The 24,342-nt window shown below is 41.9% G+C and overlaps 1 protein-coding gene across 1 annotated transcript; it reads right to left on the bottom strand.

Moving 5' to 3' along the window:
- Positions 1-741: 741 nt before the first annotated feature.
- Positions 742-10,874, bottom strand: ACOD1 (aconitate decarboxylase 1). Its single transcript, XM_005586033.4, has 5 exons — positions 10,815-10,874; positions 6,648-6,809; positions 5,622-5,711; positions 3,784-3,989; positions 742-2,289 (listed from the first exon to the last, which is right to left on the bottom strand). The coding sequence occupies exons 1-5, from the start codon at positions 10,824-10,826 to the stop codon at positions 1,314-1,316; spliced, it is 1,446 nt and encodes a 481-aa protein (XP_005586090.2). The 5' UTR covers positions 10,827-10,874; the 3' UTR covers positions 742-1,313.
- Positions 10,875-24,342: the final 13,468 nt, after the last annotated feature.

The raw sequence follows: 24,342 nt of genomic DNA, 5'->3' as shown, positions 1-24,342 counted from the left end.
TGATGCTGGAATGAGTTAAGACTTTCAGGGACTGTAGGGAAGGCACGATTGTGTTTTGAAATGTGAGGGCATGATATTTGGGAGGGGCCAGAGGCAGAATGATGTGGTTTGACTGTGTCCCTACCCAAATGTCATCTTGAATTATAGTTTCCACAATCCCCATGTGTTGTGGGAGAGACCTGGTTGGAGGTCATTGAGCCATGGTACCAGTTACTTTCATGCTGCTATTCTTATGATAGTGAGTTCTCCTGATATCTGGTGGTTTATAAGGAGCTTTCCTGCCTTCTGCTCAGCACTTCTCCTTCCTGCCATCATGTGAAGAAGGACGTGTTTGCTTCTCCTTCCGGTGTGATTCTAAGTTTCTTGAGGCCTCCTCTGTAATGAGGAATGTGAGTCAATTAAACCTCTTTCCTTTATAAATTATCCAGTCTTGGGCAGTTTGTTATAGCAGTGTGAGAACGGACTAATACAGCATACTTATTAATCAATATCTAGAGTTAATACGTTGCCCTTTTGTTGAACAATACCAGGGATTTGTAACACATTAACTATGATTGTTAGTGTTGCATTTTTAATCCCCATGACACTTCTATTATTTTCATACAGTTTAGTATTTATATAATTACATATTTACTTCTCTTTTTTCCTTTTCATTCTTTATTGCAACTCTGATTCAAATATTTTTGTACTGAAAGGTGATATATTGTAGTGCTTAAGACCATGGGTTCTAGAGCCAAAATGTGATTTTTCCAGACTGCTTTTTATTTCTGCTTGACAAATAGGGAAACTGAGGCAGAGGGATAATGGTAACACGCTCAAGGCTACATCTAGTAAATGGCAGAGGCAGGATTTAAATCCATCCATTCCCCAGTAGCACCCCTTGCACTGTGGAGGGCTTGGTAGTAAGCCATGGTCTAGGAGATCTGTTGGTGACACAATGCATCAGAGCCCTCTCCACTGTCAGAAAATATACATGCAGGTTCACATCCCTCTAAAGCCTTGGGGCTCATGAAGTCCACACATAATTCCTATGAAAATGTTAATTTTATAAGTAAATCACAGGTGAGTTGAATTTCACCCTTGTGAATGCTTATAAACTCATTTTTTTGGTGTGTGTTTCTCTTGATTTAAGTAATTGGAACTGTCCTGCAAAATTTACAGGAGAAGCCTCCTTCCAGATATATATAGTTCTGTTTCTGGACTCTCTCCATCTTGGTTCATTTTTCCTGGGCAAACTAAGCAGCAGACCCTTGCTTTATAAACCAAATCATTGAATCTCCCCAAATGCAAAGTCATTTAGATGTTGGTAAGCCTCAGGAGAGATTTGTGATAGAATTATTATATGCTGAAGAGTTTGAAGCCACCTCTGGTGGAGAGGGTCCTTTGAGAAGTGTAGTTAACACAGAACAGTCTTCTAGGTCTTCTAGATTTTCGACTATCTTTATGAGGCTTTCCACCATGTCACAGGACAGCATCTTGGAGGCATTGGCTCTGAACTTTTCCTCTAGGTCCTCCTGGCTCAGTGGTTCTCTCCAGTGCCCATAGAAGGTATCAGAGCGATGTGTGAAGGTGGCTCCATCCTTGAGGGTGACACTTATTTCACAGTACAGTGTGTTGAAGCTTGGCAAGTTGTCCGGAGGGTACTCCAGCTCCACCTTACTGAGCAGCTCTCTCACCTGTGGTCTGTTGATCTGGCATTCATGGAATGCTGGGACAGCGATGCTACCATCAAGCAGCATGGCACAGGCCACGTACTGGAATGAATGACGGGCTTCATGCTCCGAGTCTGGAAAGGGCCTGTTTACATACTGGACATTTGGTATCCTGAGCACAATTCTCTTAATGTAGTCAATTGGAAGCAGAGCTGTCTCTGCTACAAGGTTCTTTCTCACAGATGCAGCTGCGTCTGCCACCCAGTGGGTAGATAAATGCGCAGGAAAACGCTTAAAGGCCACATCCTGCTGGTCCAGCAGCCAACTGTAGGAATCTAGGTTTGGAAGGACTTTTGGGGAATAGTTGGCATAAAAGGCCCCAAATCCTGCCTCCAAGTCCAAGACCTGCTTGTTTCCTTGGAGACCCAGCATTGCCAGAAATGCAGCTTCTATCCCATGCTTGGCAGCATTGCCAATGTGGAGGGGCTTGGTCTGAGTGGCAGCATTGGCCATGGGTGCCCCAGCATGGGAAACAGCAATGGCCAGGGCTTCTTGGCACTTTGTGGAGCTAAGTCCTAAAAACTTGGATGCAGCAGCAGCACTACCCAATGTTCCTACCACGGAAGGGGGATGGAATCTGAAAAGCAAAGAAGCAGAGTTGGAAATGTACAAACCTTAATCACCAGGAGGCAGGATAGCATAGTCATCAAGAGCATTGATAATGGAGTCACACTGCCCAGGTTCAGATCTCAGCTCCATTACTTTATTAGCTATGTGATCTGGGGGAAGTTATTCAACTTCTCTGTAGATTTTTTCTTACACAAAATGGTGATAGGCCAGGTGCGATGGCTCATGCCTATAATCCCAGGACTTTGGGAGGCTAAGGTGGGAGGGTCATCTGGGGTCAGGAGTTCGAGACTAGCCTGGCCAACATGGCGAAACACTGACTCTACTAAAAATACAAAAATTTGCTGGACATGGTGGTGGGTGCCTGCAGTCCCAGCTACTTAGGAGGCTGAGGCAGGAGAATCACTTGAACCTGAGAGGCAGAGGCTGCAGTGAGCTGAGATCATGCTGCTGCACTCCAGCCTGGGTGACAGAGTGAGACTGTCTCAAAAAATATAATAAAAAAAAATAATAATAAGGCCAGGCATGATGGCTCATGCCTGTAATGCCAGCACTTTGGGAGGCCGAGGTGGGCAGATCACAAGGTCAAGAGCTCGAGACTATCCTGGCCAACATGATGAAACCCCGTCTCTATTAAAAAGACAAAAATTAGCTGGGGGTGGTGGTGCATGCCTGTAGTCCCAGCTACTTGGGAGGCTGAGGCAGGAGAATCACTTGAACCCGGGAGGCGGAGGTTGCAGTGAGCTGAGATCACACCACTGCACTCCAGCCTGGCAACAGAGTGAGACTCCATCTCAAAAAATAAAATAAAATAAAACAAAATGGTGATAATAATAGCGTTGACCTCTTAGAGTTTTAGGAGCTTTGAATAAATTAACATGTTTACGATAGTGTGTAGCACACAGTGAGTTCTTTATAAATGGTACCATTACAATTATTGCCAGAAAGGCAACAGCTATTGATTGCTGAAATCTTACCTAAGTAACTGTGAGAATTGTGGGCCTTGAAGAAACTGTGAAACTTCACTACCCAGTATTTCAATTTACTTCTCTCCTAGCAGGCTGGCCAAGTGGCAACATAAATCTGAGACTGAGCCATATGATGTGGCCGACATTTGACCATTTTTTATCTGCAGGATGAACAGTCAGGGTAAGGATATTCTGAATGTCCTCATTAGTCTGAGGGACGCTAGCCAGTCTCAGAATAGATTCTGCTCTGAGGATGAAAAAAGGAATACTCAGTACACCCATGAACGCCAGAATGACATGAATCACCTTGCGACGAGAGGCCCAATTTATCTCATGGTCCAGGTTGCACTCTCGAAGTCACTTCTTTAAATGTGGATGGAGGGTTTCGTATGTGACTAGTGTATTGACTTATCTACCTGTGCTAATGTTAACATCTTCCGCTGAGCCGGCCTCTAAGTCAGAAAGCTCTACAGAGATAATGATTGACAGATGAAGGGGATGTGACTACCTTTTGATGGGGCAAATTCTCTCCATACCTCTTTGGTATGTCTTTGGCCTCCTTGGCGAAATGCAGTAATCGGCCTTGCACTTCAATACCAACATTGAAAGCCAGCAGCAGGTCAAGGCCAGAAAACTTTGGACTCCTTGGCAGGGCTTCTGCTAAAGCTGTGAGGACAGGAAGGACAGCCCCAGAAGGGTGGGTGGCAGGGTGCCACGTGTCATCAAAATCCATGGAGTGAATCTATGTAAACAGACACAAACAGCGACAAAAAACCTTAAATTTTCCCTTACTGCAATGGCTTTTGGAACACTAAGGACTTAGTTTAGTAATAACCTTGTTTTATGTGAGATTCTTTTGATCTGATTCTCAGAAAAGAAAATCTGAGAACTGTCTGTGATTTTTTTCTTTTTTCTTTCTTTCTTTTTTTTTTTTTTGAGACGGAGTCTCACTCTGCCACCTAGGCTGGAGTGCAGTGCCATGATCTTGGCTCACTGCAACCTCTGCCTCCCAGGTTCAAGCAAGTCTCCTGCCTCAGCCTCTGGAGCAGCTGGGATAACAGGTGCCCACCACTGCCCTGGCTAATTTTTGTATTTTTAGTAGAGATGGGGCTTCACCATGTTGGCCAGGGTGGTCTCGAACTCCTGACCTTGTTATCCACCCACCTCAGCCTCCCAAAGTGTTGGGATTATGGGCATGAGCCACCGCATCTGGCCTGGCTGTGATTATTAGTCACGTGGCCGGCCCGTGGGAAATGCTGTTCCTCTGCCAGAGGAGCGGAGTACCTTGGAGAGCAGCTTGTGAGACCCAAGGAGCTTGGGTCTTGCCCTGGTGGCCTAAGGTCCCTCTGCCATGGCCCCTGGAAAGATCTATAATCCCCTTTAAAAACAAAGCTGCAGAATCAGGTGGCTGGCAATTCCTTCCTCCTCCACCCTTTAAATAAGTTGCACTGCAAGTTTAATGTCATTTATTCCATATGAGGCCATATGTTTTTGTACCTTTTTATTATGAACTAATTTCAAACTTTTAGAGAAGTTGTAAGACGAGCACAAGAACTCTCAAATCCAAATTAACTTTTCAGCTATATATTTAAAAATCATTATTCTCTGCTTTAAGATTTTATTCCTCTTTCTCCCAGCCATTTTCTTTTTCCTTATATTAAAACACTAATAACCAGAAGTTCATTTAAAAATAGATTTTTATATCTATTTTCTGTCACTGGTACATTTCCCACTGTTTTCAGGACATTACTTTGGAATGCACCATTGGCTTTAACTTTCAATCTCCTGAGCTATTGTCCCCATAAATCATAAAAATATCTCAAAAATCCCAACATATCCGTTTCCAAGTTACATCTTGTAGAATACTTCCCCTGACACACAGAAAAAGCATAAAAATCATCCGTCAGATGAGAAGTACAGATTTTTGGTTCAGAAAATAGACACTGTATGGCTATTGTTCCTTTCTCAATAACTATCTGTTGAATGGATGAATGAATGAATGAATAAAAAGCACATTACTGGAGAGAAACTGGCCCCAAACAGGAAAAACTGAGAAGAAATTTGGTCTGGATGTTGGGTTTTGTATTTTTTGCCATTTATATTCAAGGTTTCGAATTGGGATACCTTAGGGTGTTTTTATCTAAATCCTTCCATCTTTTTTCCTCTACTACAAAATCTCTTTGAAAAGCATCAATTTACTGTAAAAACATGAAAACCGAATTACTACACAGGGGAGAGGGTAAGCCACTTTATCTCTCTGACTTTCAGTTCTTTCATCTGTAAAATATAGAATTTGGGCAATTTCTGAGATATTTCCCGACTCTAAAATTATTGTGATTATCTAATAGTTGAAAAGACGTGTAAACCTCCTTACAGCCACACCGTTCACAAAAGCAGCATATGTGGGTGGAAGCCTGATGTCTGGCCGACCCCAAACAGTGCTGGTTATGTTGGAACTGTAGATCTGGAACAAAAGCAAATCAACCAGTGATAGTGTCAATACAGTATACCAAGTCACCATTTCAAGAGTTATTCTTCATCTTTGGAGGCATTATTCATGGTTCTGACTTGAACCTTTGCCACAGATAGAAGCCCTAGTTATTGAATTCCTCTCATCCTTATAGAATACACAACTTTCCTTCATGAAATGGGGAGGAGATGTTGCTTGATCCCAGATCATGATCCGGAAGTACTCCAGGGAAGCACATCTGAAGTTACTCTTATTTGCTCCTTGGGGTTAATACCAGGAGAGATGGACTAACCGTCTATCTCAAATACACCCTAGGGAGAGCAGGAGCTCTCACGTACATCCCTACTCTGCTCAGAGTACTTGACCAGGCTTTTCTCCAGAGAATAAGAATAAACTGTGAGATATTACTAGTGTATGATTTTGTTTGTTTGTTTTTAAGGTATGGTCTTGCTCTGTTGCCTTGGCTGGAGTGCAGTGGTATGATCTTGACTTACTGTAACCCCAACCTCTCGGGCTCAAATGATCCTCCCACCTCTCAGCCTCCCGAGTAGCTGGGACTATAGGCGTGTGCTATCACTCCTGGCTAATTTGTATGTTTTGTTTTTGTTTTTATAGAGATGGGGCTTTGCCATGTTGCCCAGGCTGGTCTTAAATTCCTAGGCTCAAGCAGTCTGCCCACCTTGCCCTGTGGAAGTGCTGGGATTATAGGTGTGAGCCATTGTGCCTGACTGTGTATGGTTTTAAGACAGTGACTTAGTAAAGAATATGGATGACTATTAAAACTCAAATAATGGAACATAGAAAATTATTAAAACGATATAGAACAGTGCTATGTACATCAAGTGCTGTCTATAAAAAGAAGTATAGATTAAATGTAACACATATGTATGCGCTGGGTTTTATCTCTAACATAGACTTTGACCTTCTTACCTTGCTATATTGGCTGGCTTTGTGAAACACTTCCGTACTGGTTCCCAGGAACCCAGCACCCAGAGTGTCTAGAATCATCCTTTTGCTCCTCTGAATAACGCGATCTGTCAGGTGTCCCGCTTTCAAGCCATGGATAGTTGTGGCAAAGCTTTCTGTGATAGACTTTAAAGGGAAGAGTGTTAGGACAGGGCTACACCCCACTCTGTACTTACACACTTCTGTTCTGTAAAAAACCTTGAGGCACTTTTGTGCAAAGAGTTTTGTTTCTTTGTTTGCTCCAAGAAACAAAGTGGAAAAACTTTGTTTCTTGAGTTTTTCCACTCAAGAAACCCAGTTGATCAGATTTAGTTTAATTTCTAAAAAAAAAAAAGATGTGTACTAAGCATCTATTATGTGTGAGGCAGAGGGATGTGGGAGCACACAGCAGCCAGTTTCTCTCCTCAGTCGAGTTGAGGGGCAGCATAGCAAGCACAGGACACAGCATTGTGTGATGGATGGTGGTGGGGGGAAGCACAGAGAGTTGTGGGAGGAGGACGCGAGGGACACCTCGTCTGTGTAATAGGGATTTCTGTGGGGGCAGTGCGCAGCTGCTATTATGAGATACCTGCCAGGCACTGTGCTGAATGTCTCAAACATATTACCCTTTTAATACCCACAAGTCTCCAGGTAGTTATTTTTGCAGGTGAGGAGACTGAGACCTAGAAAACTAAAGTCACTAATTTTCACAGCTTTTAAATGGTGGAATCTGAACAGAAGCCCCTATAGGTCTAACTCCACAATCAGGGCATCTAGCTATCAAGTCCAAAATGGTCTGATGAACATGTACCTCAGAACCACCTGGAGTTCTTGCTGAAAATGAACATTTCTGGTCCCCACTCTAGACTACCAAAATTAGACTCTCCCCAGAAATGGAACCTCTGGAAGCATAGCTCAGGATTCTGTTTTCATTAGGATCTCTAGGAGGCTCTCAAGTGTTCTGGTGCGCTTATGTCCAATATGGCAGCTACTCTCCAATGTGGCTACTGAGCACTTGAAATGCAGCAAATTGAGATGTGTCATAAGAGTAAAATAAAGACTGAATTTTGAAGGCTTAGTAGGAAAAAAGGATATAAAGCATCTCAATAATTTAAAAATATTGACTACATGCTGAATCAATGTTCAATTCATTGACCAGGTGCAGTGGCTTATGCCTGTAATCCCAGCACTTTGGGAGACTGAGGCGAATGGATCACTTGAGGTCAGCAATTCAAGATCAGTCTGGCCAATGTGGCAAAACCCCATCTCTACTAAAAATACAAAAATTAGCCAGGTGTGATGGTGGGTACCTGTAATCCCAGCTACTCGAGAGACTGAGGTGGGAAAATTGCTTGAACCTGGGAGGCAGAGGTTGCAGTGAGCCGAGATCATGCCACTGCACTCCAGCCTGGGCAACAGAATGAGATTCCTCTTGTCTTAATAGAAACATATTCAATATATTGATATCAATATATCAATAATATATGGGATACAGCATAAATAAAACACGTTATTAATTGATTAGTTTCTTCTAAACATTTTCTAAAATTTAAATACTAGAAAATTTTAAATTACATATGTGACTTGAGAACCACTGCCTGCTCTTCCCTGTTGGTGGAGACATTGATGCTTGATCTGGTTATGAAAACTTAAGAGTAGTCATCAGATAATAGCGCAGGGTGATGAGAATGGAGGGTAAAGGTAGAAGTGGAAGTGAGGGCCGAGGCTGGGAGGTGTGAGAGAGTGGAGGGAGTTTGGCTCCCTTCAGCTGTGGAGTTGAATACAGGAGACAGAGGTGACATGGAGAATGGATTTGCAACTTATGACCGAATGATGAACATTACGTCATGCTAAAGACTGTGATGTCAATGGGGAGCCGAAGTGCTATCTTAAGAAAAGTAGAGTTATGGTCAGAACTAATGTTTTGGAAAGATTCCTGTAGGCAATTGTATAGAGAATGGATTGGAGATGGGTAGACAGGGGCAGTGAAAGGACTGCTGCAGTAGCCCCGGTTCTGGATGGGGAAATGGCAGTGCCATTGGCCAAGAGAGAGAACACAGGAAGAGGAGCAGCCTTCCAAGCAGTGATGATGGGCTCAGTGTAAACTTGTTGAGTATGAAGTGTCTGTGTTCATCCTACTGGAGAAGCTCATTCTGCTTCTACCCATAAGCTATGAAACTTAAATTTCATAAGCAGTGGAGTACTCTGCAGTTCCTTTAAAATTCAAATTCTTCAATACATAGACAGTTATTTTGTTTTCTACACATTTTCGCAGGACAGCATCTATTATGTAGAGTTAAAAACATCCACTCTTAAGTCAGGTTTCACTATCTGCTCACTACCTAGTGAATGTTGGATTGCTTCCCTTTCTTGTTCTGGTTACTACATCATTGCACAACTTAATTTGTCTATCTCAACATCAGATACTTCATTTTTAAATCTTAACTGTAAGGTGAGGGGCTACTGGATTAGGGGACCTGGGGTATCTGGGGTTCTCTGATTCTGAGCTCAGTGCCAGGACAGAGCTACAGAGATGGAACCCGTGCCTAGCTGAACGTCCTTCAACCTGGCCACTGACTAGTCCCATTTACAGAGTCTCAAGTCAGATTTATCAAGTCAAGGAACACTTGCCATTTTCAAAAGGATGGGCTACTTTTCATGTCTCCGCGAGCTTTAATAGAAAGGTGGAGGGGGGTTTGGGGTGGGGGAAAGCAGGAGAGAAGATGGCTGATAGAGAGAAAGGATGCTGGCACAAAGGTTTCAGATTAGGGTGGAAGAATAACAATCATGTTGATTTTCACACTGCTAGAAATTTGAGTTAAAATATTTTTAGGGGCAGAGGGAGAGAAGTAGAATGGGTTTATACTTAAGAGTTTCAAATATTGATTGAATCCCTGACTCTAAGCAAAACTACCTCTTTTAAACCTCTCTTCCAACCCCCACAAGTCTCACAGTTGGGGGCATGTAGTAATTGATCATTCATCTCTTTAGGGCTAGATCTGACCCAGGGGTGTCTTGTGGAGGAATGTGAGACTGGGGAGCAGGTGGGGCAGGTGGATTGGTGACATGGAGCCCTGGAGGTAATTGCACCGTCCATCCATATGAGACCGTGCTGCTGGTGATACAGGAAGGTGGAACACCGGAATCCCCTGGAAGTCGTGAGCAGCACCCTGTGTGCCAAAGAACACATGGCTCTCCCTGGCCCCTGAAGGAATGAAATGTGAGGGAAATAAACACACAGCTGCTCAGCTGTCGGTGGGCCTTGCATTCATCTGTTTCTAAAATATCTTTCTGATCTGCTTGACCTTCTTATGGCATTTGCATCTCTTTTTAGTTAAATACAGTGATTATTAATGTATAAGTTAAGGCATAACATAAAGCCATTGAACAAATCAATTTCACAAGTTCTTTTTTTTTTTTTTTTTGGACAGAGTCTCGTTCTATTGCCCAGGCTGGAGTGCAGTGGCACGATCTCGGCTCACTGCGAGCTCCGCCTCCCAGGTTCACACCATTCTACTGCCTCAGCCTCCCCAGTAGTTGGGACTACAGGTGCCCACCACCACGCCCAGCTAGTATTTTTTGTATTTTTAGTGGATATGGGGTTTCACCAAGTTAGTGAGTATGGTCTCAATCTCCTGACCTCGTGATCTGCCCACCTCGGCCTCCCAAAGTGCTGGGATTACAGGTGTGAGCCACCGTTCTTACTATGAGTCCAGCACTGTTCTAAGCTCTCAAGAATGCCAAGTCAATACTGGATCATTCCTGCTTTAAAAAGCATGATCACACGACTGCACTCCAGCTTGGGTGACAAAGCATGACCCTCTTATCTTCTACAGAAAGTGGTGACAATAAATAGATTAACAAAAACACAATCTGGCAGTGTCAAAATGGACACATAAAACTAGGGGGTGAAAATTTAATGAACTTGTCATGATTCATCCCCTTCCTAACTTCGTACAATAGAATCATGTATCTCATTTGTAAAACAGTAATAAAAGCCACCATGCAGTTAATTAGGTAGCCCACAGGTTATAAGAAAAGTTAAAGCAGAGGCAGGTAGTTCTTAAAAGGAGAGGGCAACTGAAGAAATTGAGAAAGGAAGAAGTCTGCTAGAAAAGCAATTTAAGTAAGTCACATAAAATGTCACAATACCTTGAGCATCATTTTGTTGTTAAGAGGAGGTTCAGTTCAGGAGGAGTGAACCAGAGGAGTAATTTGTTTGCTGGATGTCTGACTGCCTTTATACCCTTCGCTCCTCTCAAACCCATTTCCTTTCATTTTGTTCTAACCCTAGAATTTCTATCATTTCAACATCTCCTGACTAGACTCACTTTAACTTCCCCTTTAAGGGACTGTTTAACTCTTCCATGGATGAAGAATTCAGTGAGGCTAGGATGTACAGTAATCTTGATCATATGATTCCTCACAGGCATCAGAAAACTTAAATTTATAGTAAAACTAGGATTGCCTTTTGTGCCTACATAGCTTATGTCAATACTAGAAGAATATCTACACTCTTTTAAGTAGGTATTCTACTTCTCAAAATGTATCCTAAGGAAGTAAGTATGGATGTATGGAAAATTTTAGGAAAAAAAACTCCACCTGCACACAAACAAAATTCATACCCTTGCTTATAAGATCGAAAACTGGAAACATGGCCATGTGCATTGGCTCACGCCTATAATCCTAGTGCGTTGGGAGGCCAAGGTGGGAAGATTACTTGAGGCCAGGAGTTTGAGACCAGCCTGGGCAACAAAACAAGACCTTGCCTCTAAAAAAAAAAAAAAAAAAAAAAAAAAAAAAAAAAAAAAAAGCCAGGTGCAGTAGCATGTGCCTATAGTCATAACTACTTGGGAGGCTGAGGCAGGGGAATCACTTGAGCCCAGGAGATTGAGGCTGCAGTGAGCTATGATCACACGACTGCACTCCAGCTTGGGTGACCTAGCGTGACCCTCTCTCAAAAAAAAAAAAAAAAAAAGAAAAGAAAAGAAAAAAGAAAACAATCACATGCCCTCAAATTTTGAATCGGTTAGGTAAAATGTGGCATGTGCAATATTTAAGGTACACTCCCATTTTCCCCTTCCACTTTACCCTGTTGGTCACCATTGTCTAGGGACAAATGTGCTGACCAGAAGTTTCTGGCAACTTGAGATTAAGAACCTGGAAGGGCACTGGGGGTTAATGCCACTTGTCCGCAGCTTGTACCCTTGCTCATTCCTGAACTGCTCTTTTCATATTTGTACATCTCTGATTCTTGGTCCTCTGCCTGGCTTCTGGAATATAGTGCCTTCCTCCCTGCCATCCTGCTATTGCTGGAGTCTGCTTCAACACAGCTTGTCCAGGCCTCTTTGCCTATAATCAATCACTATGATATGGCTTGCCTGGAATTAACTCTGCTCCTCTGGGCAATTGCCACTTCCCCTGGATTGCCTAGTCCTATCCAATTGGTTTGCAGTTACAGTGGGTACCAAAAACAAGTGATTTCAAATCTGTGCTTGTTGTTCTAGATATAGTGCCAGAATTTGTCTTTGGAGAAGACTGCATTTAAATTATGGAGGAAATCTCCATGAGCCTTGAGGTTCCATTTCAATCCTATTACAGAAGAGTTTGAGACAAAGGAGTTAAAATGCTCTGTGTAAAAATGCAAAAGCCCATCTTTCTTGTGAGCAGGAGGTCGCTCTGTGAGATGAGATTAGGTAATTGTGCTTGTGTTGGTTGAAGCCTGTAGAGAAAGAATGTTAGGGCTCTGGAGACAGGGCTAAGAGCAGAGTCAGTGGGAACCCCCATGGATTGGTTGGGGTGGTGTGATGGCTATAGGCTAGGAGCTCCAGGGGGAAGTGGCCAGCAGGAAACCCTGCATGAAAGGACATAGGCAGACAGATTTAAAGAGCTGTGAGATCAAATATGTAATTTGAAGTTTATTTTTCAGCATAATAATTCCCTGGTGCTATTGTTATATCTTTAGGAAAATTTGTTACATACTAAACCCAGTGTTAACTATGTTTTGGGAAATGAAAGCAGAGAAAGTTGATCATGCACGGAGTAGAAAGGGCTGGTGAGAGAAGCTCAGAGTACCCGTCAGAGGGAGAAGAGACCAACAGCAACCAGGGGAATGTAGGTGCTTTTTGGTTATCCTAAGTAGTTAATGAAGAGTCAGTGGAAATCGGGGTGTGATTGTACATACTTGGGTGTACAGAAGAAGAATGCAGAAAGATGGGCACTTGGGGATGTTTGAAGTCTACTCATTAGCCAACTGCTACCTCAAGTGGGTTTCCCAATCATGCTGCAGACTGGGGAAACCCAGACCTAGGCTCTGTGCTGACATAGATGGTTGTTTTGTGCATCAAGATGCCATTTCAGATGATCTTTATTTTATACTGGTGGATTCCAAAACCACCTTCCATTAGAAGGATGGATTCCTGCGTCAGAAGAACAAGATGAGTATTTTGGGGCCATTGTGTAAGAAAAATCACATTATAAGATTATGTGGTGCATTGCTGAATAGTCTACATAAATTGATGTTTAGAGTAATCTTATCAAGTTGAAAGGAAAGATAGACATCTAGTTTGATAAATGCTTAAAACTGTCTTAAGCATTAACCTAGTTGAGAATTCTGGAGTTTTCAGCTTAAAGTCTATGTTTCCTCCATTTATATACACGTAGTAATGTAGTAGATTCTTTTATTTCCCAAAAGAGGCTTCATGAGAGTTTTCACTAGTATTACTCCCAATTTAAATAAAAGAAAGTCAAGATCCCAAGAAGCTATATATAGATAGCTTAAAAATATATATGATATATATAATATATTAAATTTATATATATAAATATATATATATATTTTTCAAGTTGAGAGTGAGGTTTGGAGTTGAGGCTCCTCGGATCACTGTTACGTGAAAGTGAAGAATGGACTGTGATGGGCTCGATCATCTCACATGGAAAGGCTTCCTAAAGGAATGATGAGCTTTATCAAGTCCCTTGAGCTTTAATGGAAGTTCCATCGTTTAGCTTCTCTGGGCCTCCAGTTTTGCCACTGTTGCATTCAGAAGAAGAATTAGTTCAATTACTTGGTAGTTTAATTATTTGCTTAATATTTTTATGTAACTGTGATCAGCTCAAAGACTAAGACCCTTTGTAATCAGAGTCACTTTCCCTTAATAAATTGTATATTGATAGCAACTCTTCAGTCAGAAACAATTGAAGATGTCCTGTTGCCTTTTGCTTCTAAGTCTAAATAGAAGCCAGAGCTATTGTGTTTAAATGCAGGTCTTCTCTTTGATCACTCCACCCTGGAAGAAGCAATATTGTGAGTCCTATGGAGAGGCCCACATAGGGAGGAATGGAAGGCTCTTGTTAATCTTTCCATAGCAAGTCAAGTCTTCAGAGACTGCAGCCTGGGTGGCAGCTTGACTCCAACTTCATGAGAGATCCCCAACGAGTCACCCAGCTAAGCTGCTGCAGGATTCCTGACCCTTAGAAACTTGAAGAGTTGAGATAGTAAAGTTTTGTTGTTTTAAAAGGAGAAATTTTGAGATAATTTGTTACATAGTGTATTAGCATTCTCCAGAGGAACAGAACCAACAGAATGTGTCTGTGGGAGGTGTGTGTGTGTGTGTGTGTGTGTGTGTGTATGTGTATGCATATTACAAGCAAGCTGGACACCAGTGGAGTGCCAGTCCACGTCTGAAGGCCTGAGAACCAGGAGAGTCATTGGTGTAGTTATAGTCCAAATACTGGCAGGCTTGAGACCCAGGAAGAGTAGATGTTTCCGTTTGACTCTAAAGGAAGGAAAAAAACCCTTGTGTCAGCTCAAAAACAATGGGTAGGAGAAATTCCCTCTTATCCTGGGATGGTTCTGACTTTTTGTTTTATTCAGGCCTTCAACTGATTAAATGAAGCCCATTCACATTAGGGAGGATTATCTGTGTAACTCAATCTATGATTTAAATGTTAGACATTCTCACAGAAACACCCAGAGTAATGTTGGACCAGCTATCTGGGCACCATGTGGCCCAGTTAAGTTGACACATAAAATTAACCATCACACATAGCCATAGATAGTTAATAAAGCTCCAAGCTGATAATATGACTTATAAGGGCCCTTATAAGACTGTAGTTATCTCTTCATGCTCATATCAAACTTAGCATCTGCCACCCACCACCCATTATGGGGCCATGATTTTTATTGCCTAAGGGACCTTTGTAGCAGTGATTCCCTTTTACTTCTTATGTTTTCTCTGCCCACCCTTCTACCTTTTTCTTCTCCTTCACGCTACAACTTCCCTCTCCTTATCTTTCTTCTAAGCCAGTGGTCTTAACTGGGGATGAGTTTGTTCCCAGAGGACATTGGGCCATGTCTGGAGATATTTTGGTTGCCACCAAATTGTGGCATCTTATGGGTAGAGTCCAGGTATGTTGCTAAACATTCTACAATGTACGGTACAACCCCAACAACAAAATAATTACCAGGCCCAAAATGTTAATAGCACCAAAGTTGAGAAAACCCTGTCTAAAGTTTTACACACTTTTTACTTTAGGAAGTTACATCTAGGGCTGGGCTCATGCTTGTAATCACAACACTTTGGGAGGCTAAGGCAGGAGAATCACTTGAGCCCAGGAGTTTGAGACCAGCCTGGGCAGCATAATGAGACTCCATTGTGGCAGGTCAGGCCTCACTAACCCAGGCCTCCATAACAACTGTTCCAGCACTGACTGAGTGGTTAGATGAAACACATTAAAAGCTGTAGAGCCAGTGCCCTCTTACAAAGGCTAGAATGCAACAAAAACCCACCAAGAGTTTTGCCTAGGCCTTTCCCGGGTTTTAAAGCATGACAAAATAACGAAGGAATTCTTAACAGGACCCATTTAGGAGTAAACAAGTTTTATTGTGGGTCTGAAGCAACTCCCCAGACCTCCACAAACAAGCTTTATTGGGGACTATAGGAACTCTCCAGACCTCCATGATCTTGTCTCCATGAGACAAAATAAGGGTAGTCACTCCAGCACCTGAATGCATTTAGATTAAGTAAATTTACTGAGGCCCCAGAGGAAGGTCTTCAGGACTCAGATCTTAGTTATAGATTACAAGAAGTTAATCATGTATGTCTGTAGATGAATGCACACTTACACACAGACATATTGCTTAGAAGGTATATAAGCTCTGGAAAACTTTGTAATTTTGAGTTGATCTGGTGGTAATTTCCAGGCCTTCTCCCTGTAACTGGTTACAGAAATAAAAACCTCTCTTCTTTTCCAGTTCATCTGCATCTCATTATTGGGCCATGAGAGTAAGCAGCCCGACCCTCAGTTTGGTCCAGGAACACTGTCTCAACAAGAAAAAAAAAAAAAAAAAAAAGAAGAACTATATCCAAGAGCCCTCCACAACATCCTAAGTTTAGGTTATGTGCCCTACCTGTATGTTCCCATGGGATATAAGGTTCCCTTCTTTGTACCCTTTGTTAGATAGGAACATTCTTTTTAGGCAGGGAACTGATCTACCCTGTTGATCACAATATCCCAGGGTCTCACACAGGACTCCACACATAGGAGGTGCTCAGTCAATGTTGAATAAATTAATGTAAACCTGATGCTTTCAATTAGTCAGTCATATTAATACATGAAAAAATTTAACCCCTCTTCATCCCCAACAGAAATGTGTCAGGAGAATCTATTTGTTATTTTATTTTTTTTGAGACGAAGTCTTGATCTGTCACCCAGGCTGGAGTGGAGTGGCACGATCTCGGCTCACTGCAACCTCTGTCTCCCGGTTCAGGCAATTCTTGTGCCTCAGCCTCCCGAGTAGCTGGGATTACAGGAACCCACCATCACACCTGGCTAATTTTTATATTTTTAGTAGAGACAGGATTTTGCCATGTTGGCCAGGCTGATTTCGAACTCCTGACCTCAGATGATCCACCTGCCTCAGCCTCCCAAAGTGCTGGGATTACAGGTGTGAACCACCACACCCAGCCGAGAATCTAGTTTGTAATGGCCATGGCTTTTATACTGTTCTGGAGTGCTGGTCTGCCAGCAAATAGAATACAATGAATAGATCTTTCTCTTCATCCTGATGACAGCAGCTCCCCTATAGGGGATGCTTGTGGGAGGATGTGAACTGTCAGAGTACACTGGAAATACTTGAAACAACAAATCAGGAATGTGAGAATAGAGACTATTTTTAAAAAAGAAAAGCCATTTTATCTGTTTAATTTTGTCCAGAATAGCTGATTACAGTCTTTGAATTTCAGTTTCCTTTTTTTCTGACTTGCCCTTCTTTGCCACTATTGGGTCACATCGGATGAGTCAATCTCTGGATTGTTATGATTAAGTTTCATCTGATTGTAAACCAATGTTTTAGGAGAGAATACAGCGGTAGCAATCAGGGTTCATTTCCCTGACTAATTTTTTTGTTAATTCATTTGGGACATTGAAACATATTTACCATGAGAATGGTTTTATAAAAGATGAAACTTGGGGCAAATTGTGTTTAATTTCTTTTAAAAAACAACAGCAACAGTTATCAAAATTGTTTCCACCTTAGGCCATTATCTATCTGCCATTGTTCTGGTTCCATTTTTCCCAGCCCTTAGGACAGAATCACAGTTTTCTTTTCTCTCTCTCTCTTTCTTTCTTTTTTTTTTTTTTTTTGAGTCAGAGCTTTGCTCTTCTCGCCCAGGCTGGAGTGCAATGGCACAATCTTGGCTCACTGTAACCTCCATCTCCCAGATTCGAGTGCTTCTCCTGCCTCAGCCTCTGGAGTAGCTGGGATTACAGGCCCATGCCACTATGCCCGGCTAATTTTTGTATTTTTAGTAGAGATGGGGTTTCACCATGTTGGCCAGGCTCGTCAACAGCATCACATTTTAACAAGGAAGGTGTAAAACATTAAGAAACTATATTTAAAAACAAATATTTAGGAGAATGCCTCACAGAGTCAATGTTTATTTTGTATGTATATGTACATCCTGCCTTTGTTTTCTTTATTAAACTTTGTATGGAATTTTGTAAGTGTACAGGAAGGGATTAAGTTTCAGGGAGTATAAAGTGAGGAATCAGTACTATTGAATGGATGTGTGGCTGTAAAGGCATTGCTTAAATATGACCGTCTCAACATATTTTATTGTGAAGAAATCTTTCCATTTGCAAAAGCTCAGCATGGTTATAATGCATTCTCCAAATCATCCTACCTCCAGGAAAAGTATTGTTTGTAGCTTTCTCATAAGCATCAAATAGACTGTTAATGTTTTTAGTTAACTAGTAAACACTGAGTGATTATCCACGGGCTGTATTACCCTGTACCAAATGTCTGCTTAAAAACAGAGTAAAATGGGTTGATGCCTTATTTGAATAAATCCAGCAGACTTGAAAAAAAAATTCCATACAGAAATTGTTTATGCACATTTAGCAGACAGAATAGAATCGAGGTAGTTTGTGCTCTTTTAAAGTTAAACTTAAGTATAGAATTATCCCAGACTTCAAAAGCAATATAGTTAAATATCTCAACAGTAGAAATCTAGTTACATTCTTTTGATATTCCCATTTCAAACCAGAGACTCTATTGGAATATCAAGTCTTTTTTTCATCTCAGAGCAATTTTCTACAATTTTCTGGATTCCGTTTCTTCTTTATTTCTCTTTCTGAATATAGATTATTATGACTGCATTTTTTCTCCTTGTCTCCACTTGAGTTTTGTAATCTCCATAGTTTTGCATAGAATTTCCGTTCAATGTTCTGGTAGAATTGTATGACTTGGTCTTCTAATTACTAATTCGTTCTTCAGTTGTGCCCATTTGGCTTTTCAACTTTTAATATGGTTCCTATTTTGGCAATCATGTTTTTCTTTTATACGAACTCTTGTTCTCTGATGAGCATTTTACATAGCAGTATTTTCTTGTGATATGTCATAATGGTTTGTAATCCTAATGTCTCAAAAGGGAGTCACTCTTGTCAAGCAGCATTAAGCCCACGGTGAAGCTGCTCCTGCCTCAATGTGATAAACGTACGTGTAATGGACTGAGGTAATAGCACCTGCTGTTGCCAGGTACAGCTCAACACCTGGACCGAACCCAACAGAAAGTGAAAAGTGGCTGAGGATTGTTAAAGCAGCAAAGACCAGGCCTTCTCAGAGATGCCTTTGGAAACTCTGCCCGGAGTAAGTCTGAGGGCTTCTCCTGTCTTGGTGGCTGTCAGCAGAGAGAAGCAGCAACCCTACCAAGGACTCAGGACCCACTTGACTGGTGTGTTAGCCATTGGTCACCAGCACCGTTGCTACGGTTTGTTACCTGCCTCTGATTACTACCTGTGCGTTGATATTAATTGCATGGTTGGTGGTGCGTGAAGGGCTCTGCATAAACAGTGAATTTGAACACATAGAATTGGCTATTGAGACATTGTGAAAGTGGAATCTTCTGTTGGAGTTAGTGCCTGTAAGTGTGAACTTAATTAACATATCCATTGGCATGGCCGGTAATGTCTTGTTTTATGAATCTTGTAACTTCTCAGTGTCTTTGAGAAAATTGCTTCAAATATTAAATACAGGTTTTCTTCTGGGACCTTTACAAGGCGTCTTCATCTTGGCAGCTCTCTTTCATGCTGTTGGTTTTACCCATGTCAAGTGATTCTGCGTTGTTCTTTCATATTGACAAATAACAGACTAAGTCAGATTGTAGTGTAGGGACATGACCCCCAACTGCAGTATTCCTCTGACTGCTGTCAACATGCCTCTGTGCCCTCAATTCCCCAAGCTAAAATGGCCGCCCCTAGGCTTGGAGATCATGGGGTCTGCTAGTCATTTCTTAAGGAAGCTCTTAAACTCAGCTAAAGTGAGAGGCATTGGTCAGGGTGCCAAAAGAGCAAGGCTGTTTAGCCATGCTTTCATATTACAGTGTTAACATTAAAAAAATCTGCAGGTCACAGACCTACAGAGAAAGCTTCAGGTTTACTCAGTATTATCTCATTTTATTTAATTAATTAATGTATTTATTTTTGAGACAGAGTCTTGTTTCATCTTCCAGGCTGGAGTACAGTGGCACAGTCATAGCTCACTGTAACCCCAAACTCCTGGGCTCAAGTGATCCTACCACCTCAGCCTCCCAAGTAGCTGGGATTATAGGTGTGAGCCTCTCGTCCTGCCTCTGTCATCTCATTTTGGATTACACCAAACGTTAGAATGTTCAGTGTCTGCTGTGGCTCCAATCGGCTGTGGCCAGGGCTGCTGAAGTCTCGTGGGACCTCCGTGGTCACTTTGTCTTCAGAGGGGACCGTGGCATGCCACACGTTATTGGGCTTGGCTCCTCAGGTATGATGATATTCCCTTAAGAACTGTCATCATCTGCTTTTCTTTTTCTTTCTTTTTTTATTTTTTTAGAGACAGAGTTTTGCTCTGTTGCCAGGCCTGGAGTGCAATGGCACGATCTCGGATCACTGCAACCTCTGCCTCCTGCGTTCAAGCAGTTCTCCTGCCTCAGCCTCCTAAGTAGCTGGGACTACAGCCATGTGCCACCACACCCAGCTAATTCCTTTTGTATGTTAGTAGAGATGGAGTTTCACCATGTTGCCCAGGCTGGTCTCAAACTCCTGAGCTCAGGTCTCGAACTCTTGAGTTTAGCCTCCCAAAGTGCTAGAATTACAGGCATGGGCCACTGCGCCCGGCCTGCCTTTCATATTTTTCATGTGACTTTGATTGTCCCATTTAGTAAATCATAGATCATAGTAAAGCAAGATGTTTTGTTGCTATCTTGGTGATTTTATCCCCTTCCCCATTTGTATTTTTATGGTGGTTGGGGCTCTGAAAACAATACCTCCAAATGAAAACCTCAGAAACAGCATCAGAAGCAAAGTCTGTCTCCAACCTTCTGCCTTCCTGTCCTTTGCCCCTCACTCTCCCTGAGGCAAAGCATAGAAATTAGAACCTCTTTTCCCTACAGCCAGCCATAGAGCCTAAAAATATTCCTCTAACCTTCCCCCACATTTCTGTGTAACAACTGGCGATAAGGAAATTAAGACTCTCATTTCAGGCTGGGTGCAGTGGCTCATGCCTGTAATCTCAGCACTTCGGGAGGCCAAGGCAGGAAGATTGCTTGGGTGCAGGAGTTCAAGACTAGTCTGGGCAACATCATGAAATCCCATCTCTACAAAAAATACAAAAGTTAATTGGGTGGTGACACACACTTGTAGTCCCAGCTACTCGGGATGCTGGGGTGGGAGAATCGCTTGAGCCTGGGAGGCAGAGGTTGCAGTGAGCTGAGATCATGCCACTGCACTCCAGCCTGGGTGACAGAGTGAGACCCTATCTCAAAAAAAAAACAAAAAACAAAAAACAAAAAAAAACAAAAGGCTTCCGTTCAGAGTGGTTCTACCGAGGAGAAAGGAATGCTGCACAGAGAAGCCAAGAAGAATCTGGACATGCAGGCCTTTCTGGGTTTCCCCAGTCAGTCTATTCCTATTAGCTCATACCCTTTTTGTCTAATCCCCTTTCTAAATGGTTGTCCCTACTTCATAGAACCTAAGCACAAAGATGGACAGTTTTCCCTGTATTTTTAGGCCTCCATCCTGAAGGCTTCCATGTCACATAAACCTATGATCACGTATACTTGTTAAGCTTTTCTCCTGTTAGTTTCTCATTTGTTATAGGCGTATAGGCTACAACCTTTATGATGGGAAAGAGAGGGATCACCTGGGTGATAAGTGAGAATTCTAAAAATTGCTTTGTGAAATCAGAGGAGAGGGAGTAAGGAAGGGAGAGAGAGAAGGGGCAGGAGAGAGAGAATCACAAAGAGCCATCGGCTGATTGCTGAGGCTGCACTCCATGGAAACATGACCCATGGGATTATCCTGGCGAGTGACCACACATTCACAGGACTAGTTATCAGCTTTGTAGGGATTGAGTCAATCCCAAAGTTGACTAAAATCTTGGGTACTGACTCTATTAACCCAAGTCACATGAGAATGAAGAATCAATCAGAATTCCAATTTATTAATTTACATTGATCTGAATTTTATCATTTTTAGTACCTACAGGAGTCTGTTCTTGAGGCCCTTCTCTGTATCAAGGTGCCCCTGGGAAGGCAAGTTAACAATGCTCGCTTGGTTAGTAGGGAAAAAATGAGTGCTGAGGGCTCCCTCACACAGACCACTGAGAAGCCATGATATCATCCATCTCCCTGGTGCCCAAAACATATGGGTCCGCAAGACTCTCTGCTATGTGTACTTTGCCAAATTCTTATCTTGCTCCTCATAAATTATCTTTATTTTGCGTTAGCCTTTTAGCCTTTATAGCCTTTATGAAACAAGCCTTTTAGCCTTTTAGCCTTTATGAAAACAAGGCATGCGTTAGCCTTTTAGCCTTTATGAAAACAAGGCATGAACTTACAGCACAATGCAATCAGACATTCCTGGATTTTAAATTTATACCCCAACACATTACCTTTGTTTTGTGAGTGGATAAGTGAGATCTGTACCCTCCAAGTAAATTATACAAAACAATACAGTCTCTGAATATTATAAGGATGACAGCTAATACAAAAAGCTCACTATCATCATGTTTCAATGAGAAAAATTCTTGTCAGTTGAAATATGTCATGACTCATTCAAAGTACGCAAATTAGCTATGCATTTCAACATCTTAACACTTCCTCCAAATTTTAGGAAAAGAGTTAAAATTAATATAGCCTCTTGTGATGTTTCGAAGACTTGGTATTTCCCATATGACTACTTGGGTTCTGCCTTCCAGAATTCCTACTTTGTCTTGCTCCCTTCCTCCTTGCCTTCTTTTATACCCCTTGGTATTCACAAAGAACATATTTCCCCACCTGCCACTGTTTAACATCATTAATAAAATCTGGCTTGCAAAGATTTTCAAACTTTCTGACTATGGCTTTATATTTTGAATTAGTATTACCTTTCTCCCCACTAACTAAAAAAAAAAAATCCATCTTGCTCTTAGATGTGTGAAAATGGGAAAAGGAATAGTAGAAATCAGCAGAAAATCTTTTATACATGAGAGATAAAAGTGCTCTCATGTATGTGCTAAGGACTGTGGATGTGGAAGAATACGATGGTAGGGAAATATAATTAAAAACAAAATCTCCTTCCAACCCAGAAATCCTCTCTATTGAGGAAGCAGAGAAAGAAAACACATTTATTGTTGAATAAGTGTTAAACCAGAATGTAATGCACATCACAGGCAATCCTCTAAGAGATGGCAAAGACAGAAGTCTCATCCTTTTATATAACCAAGCAGACACAACCCACTACATGCATGTTGTCAAGATAAACAATAACTAGTTCTCAAGTAAGAAGACATGACAGGACCATTTGTCGCACAGCTCATTCTAACTTTACTTGATAATTAGGGTGACCATCTGTATTAGCTAATTTTCTAGAAGAAAAACAAATTTCATATCATGATGACAGGATTGCTATAAAGATAGTAGTTTTTCAACATGGAGGCATCCATCAAAGTTAGGCATTCCTGTGCTGGGTGTGAGGTGGCCCTCAGCATCCATTCTTCCCTTAATTAACCGAGTGAACATTGATAACTTGCCTTTCCAGGCACCTTGATACAGAGAACGGCCTAATAGCAGACTCCTTACAGTCACTAGAAATGATAAAATTCTGATCAATATAAATTAATACATTGGAATTCTGCTTGACTCTTCATTATCAGATGACTTGGGTTAGTGAGAGTCAGTCCCCAGTATGCTAGTCAACTTTGGGTCCACTGATTGACTCAAGCCCTGCAAAGCTGATAACTAGTCCTGTGACAATATGAGCCCATGGGTAATGTTCCATCTCATTTTCCTCTCTATCTATAGTATCTATTATATACCACATTCTGGGTGCTGAATGAATAAATATGGATCCTGGGTGCGTATGGCAGTTCCAAGTCCTCATCGCATTCTGGTCTTTAAACAGTTAAGACGTAATATTTCAGTCTTGAGAGTGACATTCTGCTTGCATGCCCTAAATTGGACAATAGGGACTTCCCCGAAGGGTTTAAAATTGCCCTGTCTCTGTAAACTTCTGGAATTTTAGGGACCAGTTTCAGCTCATACACTCACCTTAGGGTGGGATGAAACCTGGGAGTGGGACCAGTTGCTATCAGGGAGTAATGAGGGGGAGTTTAGAGAAGCCTGGTGGCCTTCCTGGGAAAATGCCTTCATGTGGTCCTCTGTATGTCCATGGCTGGATCTAGCTTTGGTACTGAGGATTTAGAGACAATTTGCCACTGGGGAAATGACAATCTCACTAACAAACTTGTGAGAGTCTGATGCATAGATCAGAATGCCAGCGTATCATTTTAGTTCCTTTATATTACAAGGCTAGTTTCTTTCATTATCTGGGGTCCTTCCCTATAGCAATATGGCTGGGAAGCCAGATGAGTCATGGAACGTTGCTTGCCAAATGTGGAACTGGAATGAAGCAGTGGAAGGGTGTATTAGTCATGGTTCTCCAGAGAAATAGAACTAATAGGATATATGTAAATATATCAGGGATATATTATGGGGATTGGCTCACATGATTATGGAGGCCAAAAAGGCCCACAATCTGCCATATGTAAGCTGGAGAACCAAAAAGTGGTGTAATTCAGTCCGAGTCTGAAGGCCTGAAAAGCAGAAGCTCCAACATCCTAGGGCAGGAGAAGATGTAAGTGCCAGTTCAAGAAGGAAGAGAGCAAATTTGC

The sequence above is a fragment of the Macaca fascicularis genome, chromosome 17 (genome assembly GCF_037993035.2).
Source record: "Macaca fascicularis isolate 582-1 chromosome 17, T2T-MFA8v1.1".
NCBI classification, from domain to species: Eukaryota; Metazoa; Chordata; class Mammalia; order Primates; family Cercopithecidae; genus Macaca; species Macaca fascicularis.
Note: the sequence above shows the minus strand (reverse complement) of the source record. Positions and strands in the feature narration are given on the sequence as shown.